Source organism: Salminus brasiliensis, chromosome 8, assembly GCF_030463535.1.
Source record: "Salminus brasiliensis chromosome 8, fSalBra1.hap2, whole genome shotgun sequence".
Taxonomy (NCBI): Eukaryota; Metazoa; Chordata; class Actinopteri; order Characiformes; family Bryconidae; genus Salminus; species Salminus brasiliensis.
The window spans coordinates 22,212,933-22,234,065 of NC_132885.1; the positions used below are offsets into that span (position 1 = coordinate 22,212,933).

At 40.3% G+C, this 21,133-nt stretch overlaps 1 protein-coding gene across 1 annotated transcript in view; it reads left to right on the forward strand.

The window, feature by feature from the left end:
• pdia5 (protein disulfide isomerase family A, member 5) overlaps positions 1 to 21,133 on the forward strand; it is a 65,869-nt gene that overhangs the window by 4,536 nt on the left and 40,200 nt on the right. The window contains exons 2-5 of the mRNA XM_072686125.1: positions 8,250 to 8,376; positions 11,899 to 11,986; positions 19,534 to 19,614; positions 19,794 to 19,839. Of these exons, the coding sequence (XP_072542226.1) occupies positions 8,250 to 8,376; positions 11,899 to 11,986; positions 19,534 to 19,614; positions 19,794 to 19,839 (342 nt within the window). The remainder of the gene's footprint in view (positions 1 to 8,249; positions 8,377 to 11,898; positions 11,987 to 19,533; positions 19,615 to 19,793; positions 19,840 to 21,133) is intronic.

A 21,133-nucleotide genomic window follows, 5' to 3' on the forward strand; every position in this document is an offset into this window, starting at 1 on the left:
GTTGGGGTTAAGGTAAGGGGTCGGTTAAGTTTAGGTTAGGATAAGGGGTCGGTTAAGTTTAGGTTAGGATAAGGGGTCAGTTAAGTTTAGGTAACGTTAGGGTTAAGGTAAGGTGTCGGTAAGTTTAGGTAAAGTTAGGGTTAAGGTAAGGGGTCGGTTAAGTTTAGGTTAGGATAAGGGGTCGGTTACGTTTAGGTAACGTTAGGGTTAAGGTAAGGGTTCGGGTAAGGGGTCGGTTAAGTTTAGGTAAAGTTAGGGTTAAGGTAAGGGGTCGGGTAAGTTTAGGTTAGGATAAGGGGTCGGTTAAGTTTAGGTAAAGTTAGGGTTAAGGTAAGGTGTCGGTTAAGTTTAGGTAAAGTTAGGGTTAAGGTAAGGGGTCGGGTAAGTTTAGGTTAGGATAAGGGGTCGGGTAAGTTTAGGTTAGGATAAGGGGTCGGGTACGTTTAGGTAAAGTTAGGGTTAAGGTAAGGGGTCGGTTAAGTTTAGGTTAGGATAAGGAACGGTTAAGTTTAGGTTAGAATAAGGGGTCGGTTAAGTTTAGGTTAGGATAAGGGGTCGGTTAAGTTTAGGTTAGGATAAGGGGTCGGGTAAGTTTAGGTTAGGATAAGGGGTCGGGTACGTTTAGGTAAAGTTAGGGTTAAGGTAAGGGGTCGGTTAAGTTTAGGTTAGGATAAGGAACGGTTAAGTTTAGGTTAGAATAAGGGGTCGGTTAGGTTTAGGTAAAGTTAGGGTTAAGGTAAGGGGTTGGTTAAGTGTAGGTTAGGATAGGGAACGGTTAAGTTTAGGTTAGAGTAAGGGGTCTGTTAGGTTTAGGTAAAGTTAGGGTTAAGGTAAGGGGTTGGTTAAGTGTAGGTTAGGATAAGGAACGGTTAAGTTTAGGTTAGAATAAGGGGTCGGTTAGGTTTAGGTAAAGTTAGGGTTAAGGTAAGGGGTTGGTTAAGTGTAGGTTAGGATAGGGAACGGTTAAGTTTAGGTTAGAGTAAGGGGTCTGTTAGGTTTAGGTAAAGTTAGGGTTAAGGTAAGGGGTTGGTTAAGTGTAGGTTAGGATAAGGAACGGTTAAGTTTAGGTTAGAATAAGGGGTCGGTTAGGTTTAGGTAAAGTTAGGGTTAAGGTAAGGGGTTGGTTAAGTCTAGGTTAGGATAAGGAACGGTTACGTTTAGGTTAGAATAAGGGGTCGGTTAAGTTTAGGTAAAGTTAGGGTTAAGGTAAGGGGTCGGTTAAGTGTAGGTTAGGATAAGGAACGGTTAAGTTTAGGTTAGAATAAGGGGTCGGTTAAGTTTAGGTAAAGTTAGGGTTAAGGTAAGGGGTTGGTTAAGTGTAGGATAGCAAACTTTTGGTCATGTGTAGGAATTCCTTTTGAGACTAGGCTGCAACGCTAAAGCTGCGGCCACACTGGGTCTTTCCTTTGTGTGTGTGAAGCATAATTTGATTGTAGACAGTTCTGCTTTCAGAGGGAATTTAAACAGCTCATGTTAGCTATTTGGCTAGGTCTTTTAGGTATTTTATAGCTAGCATAACAGAAAAAGCAGTGTTGTATATATATTTCTCACATTCCTTACACATTCTTACATTTTGTTGATTTTCTTTTTCTAAAATTAAGTGAATAGCAGCAAAAGAGGAAAAGAGAGCATCAATCGTTACTTTAAAGTAATCTAAAGAAGTCAAAGTGTCTTCAAACTTTTTTTCAGATTAAGTTTTCCATCGTACGAAATGCTACAGAATATGTGGTGAAGTTGAACTTGCTAATAGTGCAGAGTTTCATTCCGTCCTACTTCACCGGGCTGGCCTGACAAGTCTCTTACTGAGTCCATGATAGCTGCTATCTGTTTTAAACGGCACTGAGGCCATGGCTCGACTCAGTGTGAGTCCTCCGCTGCAGAGGCCGTGCACTTCTTTAATTACCCCTTGCTGTCATCTCTGCATGCTTGGCCTCAGCCTGCTGCCAGCCAGGATGTCACCCCATCATTTAATCAACACTGTCTGTCCGCTCTGTCCGGCCTGCGGCTCTGCCTCACTCTCACACTACCACCAAATGAGGCTCGCCAGCCACAGTCCATCATATAGGAAGGGGACAGAATATTCTCATTTTAGTCTTTCCTGTCTTTCCTGCCTTCCTTCTTCCCTATTGAGCCGTAATGCAGAGTCGTTCCTGTAATCTGTATGAAACGAATCCTGTGCATGGTCCTGCGAGCCAAGCTGTTAATAAAGAATCATTAATATTATATTAGAAATATCATTAAAAACGTTTAAGTGTATGTTTAAGGGAATCTGACCCGGACTCTGCAGGCTGCAGTAAAAATCAGACAGGCTGTGAGTTCAAATATTTACTGAAGGAGTCAATATCTGAACTGACATCCAACATAAAGAATATATCTGCAATATCTGTTACAAACATTACGGATGTTTGTAGTTAATTTGGAGGGCTGCTGTAAATGGCTAAATTTGCCAAAATTTACCACAGTCAACTTAATGCTAATTTAACAGGCAGGCCCCTATTAGGCTAGTGGAACTTGGTGATTTGCCATAGCAAGCTTAACTGTGTTTGCTGAGTGAGGATCTGCTTGACTTACTCATGCTCATTATTTTTGTCACTGTATCTGATAGGGATGCACAGACAACCCCTTTTCCTTTCCGATACAGATACCGAATTTTTAAGTATGACACGGAGTACAGATACCAATACCAATACTGAATAGATGGCTATGAATCCTGATATTTATAGTGTTTCACGTTTTATAGGTTGTATTTTTTTTTTAGATCTGATCTCAACTAACATATAATAAGCTGAAAAATAACTGCAATTGCTGGTTGTGTAATTGCACAAGTGTCAGAGCTATGAAAATTGCCACAATGCAGAACCACATGTAGAGAAGTAGGGAAGCATAATTCTGCTAAGTGTGATCAAATTCACGTTTCAGAGCAGTGAAAAACAGCAGTTTAGAAACAAAAAGTGCTTCTGCAGCAATTTCACATTCAGGTGCATGTCTCTGTGTAAAAAGGAAGTAATCCTCAGTGTGTGGCCTTTAGACAAGCTGCTTAAACTCAACCTTTGGTTTCAGAACCCAAAAAATGGACCATTTGGACCCACCACATGGAACCAAGATGTGCTGTTAATGTAAAAGATAATATGATGATAATAGCTATTAATGACTGGCTTATACGCATTGTTTAACGTTTGGTTTCATAAGTATGCAAACAAAAATGTTCTGTGTTAAAAAAAAAAATTTAAATTAAAAAGTAAGCTTCATGGTAGGGCTGTGCAATATGGTTAAAATACTTTTTTCAGGATACACAATATTTATCACAATAATCACAGACCAAAAACATCAGTAGGGACAGATTCTTATAAACTACTTTTCAGATGCTCTCCTGTACTGAATAGAGTGCTTTTATTTAATATCTGCTGCACTTCATCTAATTAAACCAGTCTAATCACACTGTTTGTAATAAAACGTTCAGCTGATCAATGTTTATTAAGCACTAAAAGTATCCATAGAAAAGCATATTGTTATCATGATAACCAAATTTATCAGGATATGATAAAAATATCATCATATTGCCCAGCTCTATCTATGCTCTCTAATGCTGATACCGATACTGTGTGCAAGTGCCGGTATCGGTACCAATATGGTATCAGTATTGGTGCAACACTAGTATCTGGTCTTTGAGCGTAAACAAGCTTAAAAAGTCAGACCATGTATGGACTACATGATCTGATTCTGAATAGAGGTCAAATTAACACCTCAACTAATGATCTCGTTCACTGTGGTACAGTTGGGTGGATGCAGCCAGGTTAGCGACAGTATACCCCTCTCTTCTCCCTTCTCTCTGAGGGGCTGTGTGGGGGTGTTTTTTAATGACTAGGAAGATGGAACATAATCTGTCACCAAGTAAGATTGTGCTCGTGAGTGAGTGAGTCAGTGTCTGTGGCATCTCTGGTGCGTATTGACCAGCTCTGTGATTCATCGCTTTGCTGTACTGCACAGGTGAGATATCCGGCCGTTCTCTATAATAACTCTCCTCCAGCAGCACGCTCTGAAAGACCGCTGCTTCTTTTCTTTGCTTTAAATTGTTGAGCGTCCCCAGCTGCCATGATTAAAGTTGTGCTGCCATTAGTGGAACATAGTATAACGATTTCACACATGGGACGCCGTAGTCCCGGCCATAATGAGCAGTGCTATTAATGGAAATTTAACACATTACTTTTGCATAACCAGCTCTACCTTCATTTGCAAGTCCCTGTATAATGCCTATTATGAGACCTGTGTAGAAGAATTGCAGAGGGAGTCATAAAACATATGTTATGTGCACTTTGGGGAATATCTGCAGATTTTTCTTTTTTCCCTACATTCAAGAAGAATAATTATGACATTCTGAGCCCGTTTCGATTTGAGGCATTGACCTGAACTGTCAAAGGTCAGGGCTTTTTCTGTGCAGTAATTTTTGGCATCATTGGGAAACCGTGCTTCTTTACGGAGTGTGGCTCAGCATATGTGGTTGGATGGGACGTGTGGCTTTGTCTGCTCCTGTCATTCCCCTCACTCTATCATAGGCTGAGGTCTTATCAGCCTGGCCCTGTTTGGCCTCCACACACACACAAGTAGTACCTCAATTTCTACTTAGCAAAAAATACTACTGCTGGGGAAAAAATTATAATTTGGCTTATTGTCTTCTGAGGAGAAAATATTTTATACAAGATGACGAGTCCACATCAACATCAAACATGTCAATGAGCTGCGTTGGCTTCATTATTACTGTCCAATATGGAAAATCTACTGCCATATATTTACGGGACATTGCATGCAATATATATATATATTATATATATATACAGTGGGGAGAACAAGTATTTGATACACTGCTGATTTTTCAGGTTTTCCCACTTGCAAAGCATGTAGAAGACTGTAATTTTTATCATAGGTACTCTTCAACTGTGAGTGATGGAATCTAAAACAAAAATCCAGAAAAATACATTGTATGATTTTTAAATAATTAATTTCCATTTTATTGTGGGAAATAAGTATTTGATACACCAGAAAAAGAAACTTAATATTTGGTACAGAAACCTTTGTTTGCAATTACAGAGATGAGACGTTTCCTGTAGTTCTTGACAAGGTTTGCACACACTGCAGCAGGGATTTTGGCCCACTCCTCCATACAGATCTCCTCCAGAGCCTTCAGGTTTCGTGGCTGTCGCTGGGCCACACGGACTTTAAGCTCCCTTCAAAGATTTTCTATTGGATTCAGATCTGGAGACTGGCTAGGCCACTCCAGGACCTTAAGATGTTTCCTACGGAGCCACTCTTTAGTTGCCCTGGCTGTGTGTTTTGGGTCGTTATCATGCTGGAAGACCCAGCCACGACCCATCTTCAGTGCTCTTACTGAGGGAAGGAGGTTGTTGGCCAAAATCTCACAATACATGGCCCCATCCATCCTTCCCACAATACGGTGCAGTCGTCCTGTCCCCTTTGCAGAAAAGCATCCCCAAAGAATGATGTTTCCACCGCCATGCTTCACGGTTGGGATGGTGTTCTTGGGGTTGTACTCATCATTCTTCTTCCTCCAAACATGACGAGTGGAGTTTAAACCAAAAAGTTCTATTTTTGTCTCATCAGACCACATGACCTTCTCCCATTCCTCCTCTGGATCATTCAGATGGTCATTTGCAAACTTCAGACGGGCTTTGACATGCGTTGGCTTGAGGAAGGGCACCTTGCGTGCACTGCAGGATTTTAATCCTTGACGGCGTAGAGTGTTACTGATTGTTTTCTTTGAGACTGTGGTCCCAGCTCTATTTCCAGCTCTAAATGGAAATTAATTATTTAAAAATCATACAATGTATTTTTCTGGATTTTTGTTTTAGATTCCATCACTCACAGTTGAAGAGTACCTATGATAAAAATTACAGTCTTCTACATGCTTTGCAAGTGGGAAAACCTGAAAAATCAGCAGTGTATCAAATACTTGTTCTCCCCACTGTATATCTATATCTATATATATATATATATATATATATATATATATATATATATATATATATATATATATATATATATATATTACACATCGCCCCCTCTGCTCCCCCTTCAGGGAAGTGGAATTAGCACCACCCCTCAAAAAGGACGTGCTTATATGCATTTCTTGACTGTTGAGGGATACCGAACCCTCACTCCAAGTGATAGAAACATGTGGACTGATGCAGTGAAGGAATATTAATGGATTTTATACGAATATGATTTGGGTTACACATTGTTACGCTGTTTCCATGAGCATTGTCCTGCCCACTTCATCAATGTTACATAGTGTGTTTAGCAACTCGTGGAGCCCTGAGTACCAACGACATAAACATTATTCTTTCTATTGTACAAGTCAGTTACATTCCTGATTTCAGTAGAGATGTATTTGGGATATAGTTTTTTTTTTTTTTGGACACAAAAAATTATCTGATTCAGTTTTATAACAAATCTATTCTGAAACAGCACACTCCTACACTTACACAAGCTCAGTAAGTATATATATATATATATATTATTTGTGTGTGTATGTATGTGTATATATATGTATATATGTAGTATATATATTTTTTTTTAATTAAATATACAATTAAATATATAAATATATTTTATTGAGATGTTGTTCAACCAATAAATGCCATTTTCTGAAGCTATTTTTCTATTAGTTCTAAACATGTGCATCAGGGTTTATAACAGCTATTGAATAGCTTGGTTAGATGGGGTTGGGGTTGGCATTGGTATCAGTGTCGGAGCAGGGAAACAAGTAAATGGATCTGATTCAGTCTTCTAACAAATCTAGTCTGAAGCAAAACACACTTACACTGTAGGATGTAATGTTGTTAGCTGTGTGTTTTCGTCCTGTAGGCAAGTTTTGGGTAGTCATAATAGAGATGTTTTTAATTGATGCACCAGCTCATTTTAAAGCTCAGTATTGCTCAAAAACAAAATATCAGCTTGGTTTCAGGCATTACACACGGTTTAAATGAGATATGCCAGCTCATTTTTGTGGTAAAAGCAGAAGTACAGTTTATAAATGACAAACTCCTACACTCACATGATCATGAAGAGGTCTTAAAGAGGCTGAATAAAGATCAGAGTAATGGACGCAGTGGAACAGTGGTAGTATTCCCTAAAATCCTTTTCTAAACCAGCTTTTAAAGGTAAGCTATACTCTGTTGAACATTAATCTGATTAATCCAGACAGAGAAAGGCACAAGAGGACATGGATGGGAATGACTTGTGATGAAATTGCTCTGTCCTTTCACAACGTTGTTTGGCTTACGGGGTTAATTATCAGTGTGTCTGTGTTGGAATTTAATGTGGAGATTTTCCATTGGAAATCTGGTGAGTGAAAAGTTAATGAAAACCTTAAGTGCAGTACAGATCCCAAAAATCTTGATGAAATACAATACAGGAGTGTTGTGCTTCGTTACGTTCCAGTTCTGCACATTAGCATCTGTTTAAAGCTTGCCCACCAGCACTCTTTTTTAAAACCATGAACAATATGCTGTCTATTAATAAGTGTCTCTGAGATCTACATGAGGGTTCTAATGTTTTAGCAGCTTAATGTGAATTGTCGGTGTCCCGCAGGTACCTTGTATATCTCCAAAATAGTAACTTTACAATAGATAGAAATCCTTCTTAACTTTCAGTGGAAGTCAGTGTAAAGCGTTTTTATTTTTAGCGTTTAATTTTGGAGCGTTTCTATTGGTCCATTCCTCAGGACATTTTGACACAGTGTGAAGAACAGTGTTTTATGTGAGTTATGTTAGAAAGTGTCAACAAGGTTTTTACGTCACAGCAATGATGTGTTGCTCATGTGAATCTCCACAGGTCAATCTTTTGCAGGGCCTTGAATCTCACCAGATTATCAGAAAGGCTCATTAGAAAATTTTTACAGTTTACTTCTGATTTCATGTCAAAGTGATCTTTTCAGGAGCTGAGCGTCCGGACCCTAGATAGCAATCAGCACAGCAGAGGAATATTGATATGGGTCTCCAAACTGTTTGTGTAAATGTGCTGCATCTTGCCCGTAATTGCTGTTGTCTTTCAGGCCCATATTTCAGCACAGTTTGACATGCCATTGTGATTCCAAACAAGTACGACAATTACATTGCCACACAGTCTGAGATGTTGTTCTGAAGTGCCTGTGCGATTTGGCCCTGACAGTGAAAAATGACAGTGATTTTCTCTCTGTCTCTCTTTCTCTCCTGCTCTCACACCCTCTCTCTCAGGTTGTGTTCGTGTCCACACTGCAGGCAGTGAAAGTATCTCCACTCATAGAGAAAGTGAGTGACCACAAGGATTTCAAAAAGCTTCTCAGGACCAGAACCAATGTCCTTGTCCTTTACACCAAGTCTGGTGAGTGTCATGTCTGTATTGCGTGAGTACCATGCTGTCATTGTAATGACAAGGTATGGCCTAGAATCCATATCTGAAGTGCAGTGTGAGTAAAGTGTTATTCATACGGGATTAGTTTCACACGGGGGTGGGAGGAGGGTAAAGTAAATTTGCCACAGGACATCTGCAGTGTTTATGACTGCATAATTACCTGTCCTTCCCAAAAAATATATACACAATACACCACAGGTTCAACACACATATATGTATGTGTGTGTATGTTGAACCTGTGGTGTATTGTGTAGATGTTGTGTATATATTTATTGTGTGTATATTTTATATATATAGCCATTGTAGAGAATTTAGGTTAAATGCAAGTGAAAATGTGTCTTTAGCGTTATTATTGGATTGGAAATCCTTTAGTTAAAAGCACTGCCTAAATTCAACTTTTTTCTCATCAGATCTTATTTTACATGTGTAATAGTTATAGTATAAAAATATCAGCTTGATTTGATCTTTGATGGAATCTTTGTGTGTGTGTGTTTGTGTGCATGTGTGTATATATAGATAGATAGATAGATAGTGTTGCACCAATACTGATGCTGGATTGATACTGGCAGTTAAATACAGTAGTGTATTGGCACTAGAGAACGCAATACCATGAAACCATACATTTTAGATGCAGACAACATGTCACATTGTGGGATTATTTTTTGTTTGAGACAAGCAGTCGGACCAATGCCTGCTGCGTAATATCGGCAATGCCAGTATATTAATAGGTGACTTTGTTTGAACAACTTAGTTTATCTAATTTTTTTTGTTTTTTAAACCGTGGTAGTATTCTAGTTTCTTTTTATTGCTCTTAAATGAAGCTTAGTACCAGTATGTGTTTTCTGTACTTGTTTCTACACTGTGGTTTGTTTCTATGTTGTGTCTTTGAATCCATTTAAATGTGAAGCTGTTCAACCAATAAATGCCATTCTTTTAAGCTCTCAAATATTTGATTTGAGAAACAGAACTCTGCCTCTGTTATAATATTATATATAAAATTGGATTGGTATCTCAGGGTTTACAGATACCTATTGAGTAGTTAGGGGAAATAGGATTGGTTTTGGCCTTGAGATCAGTATCGTAATGGGAGATCAAGTATCAGCGCTTTCTAAGTATGTACAAACCATCTGCTGCAGAAGCATGTAGTCCAGAACAATTACTGACATGGTATTTGAGACAAAAATACTAGGTAATAATGATGTAGGTAATGATAATTAAATAAAACTAATCCTGGTCCCAGGCAAATACTGTGAACACTATAGAACAATACAATATATATATACTTAAATATCATTATTTGTCGTTAATTTTCCTCCAAGAGCAGACTACTAAAGCCACTTTGAATAGTATGTCAGTATAACATAAAGGGTTTAGATTTACAGGGAAGTGGGGTAATATGATGATTACCAAAGTGTCTCAGTTGATTGTAGTCCTGTATGAGTTTACGAACAGCAAGCACCCCATCAGTAAAGATTCTAATGCCTTTTACCTTCTGTAAAACAAACCATTAAAATAATCTCAGATTACATTAATCCCATGTAAATTGACATGTGGGTAAATATTCTGTCAAATCCGTGATGCTACAGGCATTGTGAAGCATGGCCTATAGCCTGCATATGTGTAATGAACATGTAGCTGCTAAATTTCAAATTAAGATTGGGTCGGTTATCTGGTCTTTAGGAGGTGGAGACAGCATGTTCAAGTAGTCATGCAAATCGTTTATGATGAGATTTCTTATCCAGTGCCAGATGGTCATAGAGAGATAGGGCTTTACATAGTAGTTATTGGCAGTGTTATCTGTTCACAGTGAATAAAATATAGACTGCCAACATAACAAACACACAGAGTAATCACTGCAGTACTCTTATCCGGTGTAATTCTGTGAACTTCATGACCTCCAAGTTCCTTGAGCACAACAGGCCAGAAGGTCATATTGACATCTACATTCTTCTCCAATAGAGCACAGTCGATTCTGTTGTTTCACTGCCAAACACCCTATAGTTCATCTGGATGTGTGTTAGTCAGTCCACCTGCAGTCTATGGAGGTGAGGGCATGGGTTGCAGTGTCTACAGTAACATTCTAAGTAGCTGTGGTAGTGCAGATCTTTTAGTCAGGAAGCACTCAAAACCACAGCACACTCATCTAAAACCATTAGCGCCACTCACTCGCCACCATTAAGGAAACCAACCCCCCATTTGCCACTGCAGCCCCTAATCATTTACATACCTTGCAGCTGCTTTTAGAGGGAAGGGGGGCAGCCATGCGAAGTGCCTTGTGTGGTGTGTGTGTGTGTGTGTGTGTGTGTGTGTGTGTGATTGCGACCCCATAAACAGCCTCCCTCCCTCCCCATGCAGGGGAAGGGCCTCCCAAGGCCCGGCTGCTCTAGATTTATCGGTTTCATAATTCACGGCCCATTTCGGCTGCGTGAGGTCATTGGGTAAGACTCTGGAGTATCGAACGGCGCGTTTGATTGATGGCTCGCTCGGTTGCTCATCCTCTGAAGCCCAGGATTGCTGTCTGAATGCACGGTTCCCCCCGGTTTCATTTCCTCCCGTCGGATGTTTTCTCTGAGCTTTGACATGGCAACGTAAGTGAGCTAGCCACTAGAAGACCGCATTGCATGGAAATGGTGGCTGGGTGATTCTCTAAAGTTTTTTTTTATTGACACAGAAGGCACAGATACCATCAAGTCTGGAGTTTGTATATGAATTCTTATCTCCTTAAACAGAATCAAGTAGATAATGCAAGCAACATCTGTGCAAATACATTTTCCTCCTCCTCCTCCTCCTTCTGTTGATTTAAAGGCTGGATCCCTTGGTGGAAAGCAGCACATGTTCGTGTGTGTGTGTGTATGTGAGGCCTTGTGTACTGCTATACTTTTTGCCAGCTGGTTTTTGATTGATTGTTTAATTTATAGTCTTTCCAAATCCTTGCCATTTCTTTAAACTCTACATAGCTCTTGAATATAATGCGGATGTGCTGCTAAACATGATACAGGAGCTAATCTAATGGCTGAAATCTGATTTAGTGCTCACTAGAAGTGTATTGCTAGGATGTGCATCATGTCTTATAATGTGAAGAGAAGCACTTAATACTGTTGTATGGTTATTTGGAGACCCTTTTCATATACTCATATGTTTATATACTGTGTGTGAATGTACTGTGTGTGTATATATATAATGTATATATACTGAATAGTATAACTCTAATAGAACTCTTGAGTAAACAGAGCAGGCTGCTGAAGGCGATGTGTATGGATTTGAGCTGTTTTTCAGAGCTGGGTTAGGAAGCTGAGTTATGAAGCCTTCTGAATTCCAGTTCAGTGAAACAGATTGATCCCATGGTTCGGCCTAATTATTCGATACCCGATCCAGTTATTTTTGTCAGTATCATGCCTGTGAACTGATTCTACTATCCTAGTATAAAGATGTGATGTATATATGAGTTTCTGTACACCCTGATTCATCTTCAATACGTCTCTTGTACTTCAGCTACATCTGGAGACCCTCAGCTGAAGCTGCTATCTGATGTAGCCCAGGCAGTGAAAGGACAAGGGACCATCGCCTGGGTGAACTGCGGGTAAGTCGTGCCGATAATCTAACACCTCCAGTTTGAATGGATGAGTGCTAATGTGTTAGATATAACACCTGAAACAGCACGGCCACATAGTGAGAAAGAGGTTGAAAGGTGGCCTTAATTAGAATGACTCTCTGAGCACAAGCAAAAAGCACTGCTGCAGTCCGATCTGGATGTGGGAACACCAGTCTTGGTCCATTACTTTGTAAAATATTTTTGTCCTGTTTTTTTTTTGTTTTTTTTTGCGTTAAAGTATTTTTCAGAAATGCCAGCATTAAGAATCACTCAGTGAAATGAGAAGTGCCTCGCTGGAGCGCTTTAAAAACTCACAAAATGACGCACAGCAGGTGACGAGTTGGGAATGCCAAGCTCACTGAAAGCAGTTAAGGTCCACAGGACGATTATCAAACTGCTAAGATAATCCAGGTGTTTGACTGTGTGCAGATGCTTGAACTCGCAAACGGAGACTCATTTCATGCATACTTTTCTGATGTTCTTTTTCTATAACTTGCCCGTTTATTATTTCTTAATGCATGTGCCCCTCGCAGCTGAGGCCTCCAAATGGGAGTAAATCGAAGCCTTGTCTTGTGTTTCTGCTGGAAGAGGGAGTATGCATGTGTGTGCATGTGAGCACAGAGATCCACAGCAAGAAGTGTGCCTTCTCTTTTCTTCTCGTCCCCACACACTTCTTCCCATCCACAGCTGCCACAATTTCTTGCAGCAGATTTGTCAGATCAGGCGTGATGAATCCTTTGAAAGGAATTCAGCGAAACTTTTTAACGCCAGTGACATGGCCCCTGTGTGTCTCTGTAAGGCATCTGCCAGCCTTGGAAAAAAAAACCCCACACATCCGTTTCGTTCTTTATCTCTCTTCCACCTATTCCCCCCCTCTTCCCTTCTCAAGTTGTGAATCTGTCAGCCCTCAGCTCCCTCTGTCTGCTTGTATTGTGGAAAAGAAATTGCAGAGAAGACACTGTGAAGTCTGACGAGTGTCTGTTAGGCGCTGATTTAAAGTGTTTTGGATGGATAGAATTGACAAAGAGCCTTTATTTCTTTTGCCAATTTGTGGCAATAGGAAACCACTAAAGCCATTAATACATTCCAGAAACGCCCTGTATGGAACTGCTGTGTGTGTGTGTGTGTGTGTGTGTGTGTGTGTGTGTGTGTGTGTGTGTGTTATAACTGTTATAAGTTAACAGTACCACTATTTTGAAGTTCTGCAAAATAGCAACTGCTTTTATTTGATTTCATCTTGTCATGTTTTTGTGTTGCGTACATGTGTGTTGTGCCCCCCCCCCCCCACCCAATCGATTGGGAATCGAAAAACTTTCCAGAAATAACCACATGGAGTTATAAGTACCCTTGAGAAAATTGCCTCTGGAACAACGAGGACAAATTGGCATTTGCCCCACCACTTTATGGTTGGATCATGCCACTTATATTGGGGTGGGACAATCTCCACTCTCCATTAAAAGCTGAACCAATCAACATCTCCATTTCAGCATAGAGGCGGGACAAACCATGAAATCGCCATCATTTGGTATACCTCACCTCACTAATTCAGTAAATGTGTTATGGCAAAATACAAACTAATCCACTGTGTACAGTGTACAATGTGCAATCACTGAAATTGTAATGTGTTGTACTGACACATTAATAAGCAATATTTATTTATTTATTGATCTATTTGCACCCACCAATTTTTGGCATTCACGCAGCGGTATTTTGTAAACATGATTTTCAATTTCAAATCATTTTATTTATTTATTTCAAAAAGGAAATATTTATTTTATAGCCATTCATTTGTTCCCCAACCACACCCAGGTGGTGTGGTGCCACCCCTGAAGTAAACGGGCGTGCATTTTACAGTTGATTTAATGGAGTAAGGAGTGGTTATTCTATTGATTTAAAAACACAGGCAGATAAGAACCGGGCCAATCCCATCAGCAAGTAATCGTCGTATCAGCACCTGCAAGCTGCTGAGGTCTAGAAGCTGCAGTACTTGGAAAGACTTATCTCGCTGATATGTGAATCGCTAGGCCAGGCCAGGCCAAGCCTTCATTTATTAGCACTGTGCTACACATGGTGCACCGTTTGTGGAGTGTGTTAGATTTGCTGACTTCTCACTTCTCACCCCATTGTAAATGCGCCGAAGTGGAGAAGAAATGGCGAGACTACCATCCAGGTGCTGGTCCAGTCAGGTACATTGCTCAGCCCGTGGACGAATGCCAAGAAAAAGCTGAGCTCTTAGGAAAAATAACACCTTTCGACCTACAGTGTTAGAATGGCCTTCTGCATCTGTGGTGGGGTTTGTTGGGAGACGCACCCTCAGATCTCCACCAGATGACAGGGACCAGAGAAATGGCGAGCTGATCGGGCAGATTCAGGGGTGGAGCAGTTGCAGAAAGAAAGCAGCAGGGATTTGAGAGGGTTAAAAGGTTGGATGACTTGATTGAATCACAGTGAAATATACTATATATAAAGCAGGTTCAGTTATGCTTTGGCTTACAAAGGTCAGCACATTTGATCCCTTTATTTGAACCGGGTCTTTGTGTAATATATCTGGACAGTGCAGTTCAAAACTCTGCTTACTTAGTTCAGGGCTTTGGGATTGGTTTGAGTCAGTCGTTTGTACTGTGCTGACTGGCTCTTTAACCAAAAACCTCTCACTTCATTGTCCCAACGTTAAGGGCACAGTAAAGCAGTGGGGCATGGCATGCTTAGTCACATCCTGTTCCTGTACTCTTCAGTTTTGTCATGAGCCACTGTTGATGTAACTTGGATTTCCTATGCTGCCTCTGCTATGTTTGTATTGTGAGTACATTCCCTGAAGGTGTTCAATACTTCCCAGAGAGTATATTCAGTGATGACTGGAAGATAATTGAGATTGATTAGAATGTGTCACAGTTGGTGTTGAACACAGAAGGCTGAGTCCCCCTGGATTTCAGATGTTCCTCAGTCCTAAAGAATACTGTTACGTAGGCATGTCATTATGCTGACAAAGCCTGACCAGTCGAAAGCATTGTTCTGTAAAAGCAAGAGGCTGACTAAAGGTGGGGGCAGAAATTTCTTAGTGACAGTTTAAGCTCTTATTGGTCAAATGTCTTCAGTGTTAATCCTTGGTGGGCTTTTGCAGTACTTGCTTTTACTGAATTTGTTGCCGTAATGTAAAGTGTGTATAACCCAGGTCAATAAACACGTTAGTTGAAATGCAGTGGGATCTGGATATCTATCCGATTTAGAACAACACATGAAAGTGGCTCAAATCTGATTAGAAAAGTTTGGATTTGACATGTCTACACATCTTTGAAAAAAATCTGATCTGTGTTACATTAAGACAAAAACTCAGACTTGACTCAGTAAGTAGTAAACACTGTAAACATCTTAGCGACCTTTGCGAAGGTTTCTCTGGGCTTCTTGTAGAGTAAGGACTTGGTAACATTCACTTTTGCAGAAATCACAGCTTGTAGACAACACTTTTTGTAACTAAAGCCCCCCCTCCCCCCTCCATTTGTAGATGGCCTCTATTTCTGAGGTATCTTTTATGCATAATTTTTATCCATTAAAGCCTGGGCGGGCCATTCCAGAAGCTTCAGTTTGTTTGTCTTCAGGTAGTCCATAGTGGAATTTGAGGTATGTTTTAGATCATTATCCTGTTGTGGAAGCCGTTCTCCTTTCAGCTTCAGCCTTTTCACAGATGGTTTGATGTTTGCATCCAGGATCTGCTGGTAGTTTTTGAATTCCATTCTTTACTGCCACTAGCATATCCACCCGTATGCTTCACAATTCACCCCTATGCTTCTCTAGATGTTCTGTAGTATACTGCAAACGTTGAGTTTTGTGACAAGGCCGCAGTTAAGATTCCCTTCTTATGGCTCTTCCACGAACATCATTAGTGCAAGTAGTGCTTCACCAGCCTTTTGACTCAACTAAGCTTTAATGCATCTTCTTATAACCTTCCTCTGCCTTGTTGACATCAATTACTATCAATTACCTTCATTTTTTCATCTTTAGGCAGTTGCTGAAATGTCAGTTGACCAAGCACGCCCAGGCTTTTGCTTACAACTGTACTACACAGAATATATAAACAACTTTCGAGGAAATGGGTATGTGCATAGCATAACCCCTCCTCTTCCTCACCTTCCCTTTACTCTGATCGGACACACCTAGAGACTTGGTTTTGATCCTTGATAGTGTTACTTATCAAAAAGAGCAAATAAGAATCCCACAAAGGAAACTGAAGAGGGTATCTGCAATAAATTCAGATAAACCGCTCCTTAGGGACCCCCAGACAGTCCACATTTTTGCTCTATCCTTAGATGTCAAGTTCAGTTGCACCAAAAATCTGGACTGCCTTAGGGTAAAAACCTTTGTCCTCAAAAGCATGTCAATGGATTGGTTCTTAAAAGAGCCGTAATTGTAAATGAGATGTGCACATGTGAAATGAAAGAAACATAATAATTAAAATGTTTAAGGAACCCCCACGAATGTAAAGGTTCTGTAATAATTAAAGATTTCTCCTAAAACCGTACACACCTAGAGCCATTTAGCCACCTTCATTTTTAAGAGTGTGTATTTTTTCCCCTTCTTCTTCAGTACTGCCAGTCAAGTCAGAATGATCTAGGCCGGAGTTGACCCCTGGTTTACAGTCACAAAATGAATTCCCCCCCCAGGGAGTCCAGCAACGGTTGACTCCCACCCTGACCTCCTACAGAACTCCATCACAGCTTCGAACTCTTAAAACGGATGACTGCACGGCTCATCCTATAGTGGTGCACAGGGGCACGTCTACCCGTAAATACCCAGAGAGGCGCCATCTGTGGTCATGAGTCAGCACGTTCGCCACACGGCACGTCTAATTGTGTTTCCCACCTGACAGCCCGCGCTTCTGCTCCTCTTCCCGCTCCACCACTTCTCTCTTTCTCCTCCTCCTCCTCCTCCTCCTTCTCCTCCTCCCGCAGACAAAGCCAGGATGTGGAACAAACGTAAATCTAATGGCACTGTCTGAGTCCTCCCTTTTGAGGAGGGGAGAGTTGGCGGGGGTGGGGGTCCGGGGAGAATGGCGGTTGTCGGCAGCTTAATTGAATTCTGTCTCTTTGAATTTCCATTAGCATGGGGGCTTTAGCTGTCCTCCGAGTCCTTTCTGCTCCTATTTGTCCTTATGTAATACATTTCCATGCTCATTATCACGGACGCAAAGGGGTAGTATGCTTATGTGTGCATGCGTGTGTGAGTGTGTGTGATGATGAAGATGAAGAGACGTAATTACAAATTCTTTTGCAGGTGCTAGGTAACTGTGAGTACTGAAGAGTTGACCATTTCCTGTCCATTGGTCAGATGATGGAACTAGGGAAATTAGCATTGAGCTGATTTTGCCCCGAGGAGGCGTGCAGTTACCAACCCAGACATGGCGATATCTAATAATCGAATTTTTCCTGATTCCATTGGTTTGTACAGGATGGATCTATAGATCTTACAAGATTCTATGGATTCAGACTTTAGGCTTCAGCATTAAAAAATCTATGGGGCATTTTTAATGTTTATTTCAAATTTTCCAATTTCAGTTTCAAATGCTCGTCATATTATTTGACAGGAATGTGTTTTTAAATCATTTTGAAACATCTAGCAGCTCTGGATGGTGGAAAGTAAACAGTCAGTTCTTGAAGGTGATGTGTTAAAAGCAGCAAAACTGGACAAGCATAAGAGTCTGAGCCACTTTGACAAGGACCAAACTGTGATGGCTGGACGACTGGGTCAGAACATCTTCAAAACGTCAGGCAGGTCTGGTGGGGTGTTCCTGGTATGCAGTGATCAGTACCTGCCAAAAGTGGTCCAAGAAAGGACAACTAGTGAACTGGCGACAGGATCATGGGTACCAAGGGCTCATTGAGTGATCCGTGGAGGCCCCACCTCACAACTTACAGGAATTAAAGGATCTGTCTTGGTGCCAGAGACCACAGGATGCATTGAGTGGTCTTGTGTAGTCCATGCCTCAAATGCTCAGCTCCTTTGTTCAATTTTAGGCAATGGCAAAGTAAGCTACTAGTTTAGCTGTTTGGCTATACATTGCTTCAGCTTTCTTTGTCCCATCTCAGTGTGCTCAGTGAATGTCACGTTACTGTACTGGACCCCAATATTACTAACCCTGGTACATTTTGTGAATAAGAAATTCTCAAAATATGTAAGAAACAAAGCTTTGTATCTTGTTAACCATCTTATGCTTCCAGTCTGAGAACAACTTGGGGATACTTTATATTTATGAGCACCTACTTTCAGATTCAGGACATAAAATGTCGTCTTAGAGCTGCTGCAGATGATACTGTAGCTGTTATCTTCTTGGAAAATTAGGTATGTAAGATTTGAATATATTTGAATATTTGACAAATAAGGAGGGCAAAACTGAGTTTAAGAGTTCACCGTTCTGCTGTAGGGGCAGAGTGTTGTTTAAAAAATTCTAAAACGTCAGACCTGCCTAAAGAAACGCTTACCTATGCCCTGGCAAACATGCATGGATATCTCGTTTACTAGCTGCTAGAAACTCTTGTATAACTTTTGAAAAAATGTGATGGGACAATTTTTTTATTTTATTTTTAATTTAAGTATTAACATGTTTTTTTTTTAACAACTAGGGCTGGACGATATGGTAAAAATACTAAATCACAATATTTAAAGACTTTTTCGCTATACACAATATTTATCGCCATACATGTAAATCACAGACTACAATCATCAGTAGCGACAGATTTTTAACCACTATTCAGAAGCTCTCCCATACTAAATAAGAAGTGTAAGAAATGTATGAATACTTGTATACTTGTATGTATAAATCAAACTGCTTGCATCCCTAGCAGACAGCCAATCAGGTGTAACTGACAGAATTCTGATTGCTGTGTCTGTCTTGACGTATAGATAGTAGCACAATCCCTATATTTCCATGGTTGGAGCATCTAAAACTGTGATCACTGGGAAACTAAATTGCAGCCTTCCAACACTATTGGTTTTCTGTGGAAGCCGGCCTGCAGCGCTGATACAAAGCTGCACAACAAAAAACTCAGCTCAAGTTATCTGTTAAAAGTTTTTCAAGGTTGTTCTTCTCTTGCCCTTTAATATATAAAGATGGGAAGGAGAGCCAGATTTCAGAAGTCTGTGTAGCATTACCTTATTACTGCGGTCATCTGTCACATCCCATCAGATGTCTCGCATTACTGTTCTAGCAATTTATTCAACGTCTTGGGAAATTAATTTCTTCCGTGTAACTTTTTGGCTTCACTTATTTGCATTACAGATGTGCCCCGGAGTGTTTTCTTTTAGAACGTAGTAATCAGATTTTCATTCTTCTTCAGTATTATCTTTATTTTAACTGCTGCAGTATGCATGCACTCAGCAGTTAGGCCTTCATTGAAAGAACAGTGGTTTACTCAGGCCTACCTGCTCTCACATGCTCAGGACCAGCTTTATTCGGAGTTCATTAATTCACCAAGGATTTCAAACTTGCTATCATGAGAGGTGCTTTTCCCTGCGCTCTTCATTTTATCTTTCCTTCCCTCCAGGGATTCTGAGGGTCGCAAACTCTGCAAGAAAGTGAAGGTGGACCCCGGTTCAAAGAGAGGGTTTGAGATCCTGCATTATAAGTAAGTATGCACTGTGCATTTATCAAGCAGTTTAAAAAACTCCTGAGTTTGATGAAATTACTACGGGAAATAGCAGATAATGGGTCTGCAATGAGGACGCACATTACCTTCTCTGCTTTGTATGAGTGTTTTTTTTTCTTTCTTTCTTTCTTTCTTTCTTTTCTTTTTCTCTCTTTCAGAGATGGAACCTTCCATACAGAATACAACAGACCAGCAACACTTAAGGTAATCATCCTGAAAATTGCAGTCTGATACTATGTTTGCTGGAAAGAATTGTGAAACTCCTTGTAAGTCAATAAATCAGTAGCTTTGTCCATACAGCTTATACATCTTGAAACCAGGTTTTCAGCTGTAATTCCTTATTATATGGGTGTTTAGATTTGAGCTGTCAGATTGCAGACTGTCTGCGAGCTCCGTGCTTCAGCCTGCCAAATAGCCTATGTAAACAGTAGAGTTTTAAATGATTTGTTCCATTAATACAATTGTGCTTTCTCCAAATTGTACTCCATAGAGACACTTTATTAATGGCATATCTGCATAAAGATGTCGTGACATGTATAAGCACTGAGTGATGCATTTAAAAAGCCAATACTTGAGTGTTTATCAACAGCTTATTCCAGTAATTGCAAAATGACCAAAGGTGTTTTATAGAGTAAACAACATTGTATTGACAAAAGGATCCTTAAACTAAAGTGGTGGACATTCGATCCGTTATAAAACATTTTTCTCATGTAAAGAAACCTGAGACAAGATCAACAGACCACATACTGTATGAATTATGTGAAAGATTTTGATATAATTTTAGTTGTTATGGGAAACCTTGACAAAACTGACACTGTAGTAGTACATGGTTTTTGACTTGTCTACTTTATACAGGCTTCATAGCATTGTTTTAAATGGTACACATATCTGTTGCTGTAAATGTGCCCTAGAATGGAAAACTCTTATTTGGTTTGGCATGGTTGAATAGTGAGGGTTTGGTACATGGAAATAACATTCCATGAACTTCAAACCCTGTTTCCTATGTGTCCTCTCTCTCAAAAAAATCCAGCATAGCAGAAAAGGAGCTGTAAAACAGGTCATTCTAAAACCCCCAAACTGGCCCATTTTTCTTATGCCCCTAAAATGCATATACACCCAGCCCATCAGCAAAAGACAAGCATGCACATCATTGCCAGTCTTTGCTAGTTATCACAACACCAGTTGCTACAGGGCTTGTGACCGCACCAGTCTCTGTGGGAAGTGAAGCAAACCGGTATCTGTGATAGAGTAAAAGCTAGCAAGTCAGCTTCCACCATCTCTTCTCTCCAACGTCTGCTCCCTTGAACACAAACTGGACTACCAAAGACTAGCTTTAACTACACATCAGAAGGGGAACTCAAAAGTGAGGATGCTGAACTCTGAAAAAAGCAAGCAAGTGAGTGCTTGGTGGCTGCTAGGCCAAAAGCTAAGCCAGCCACAGTCTCTTCGGCTAGCTAACTGCATACTACACTGAGAGGACACAGAGAGGACAGCAACA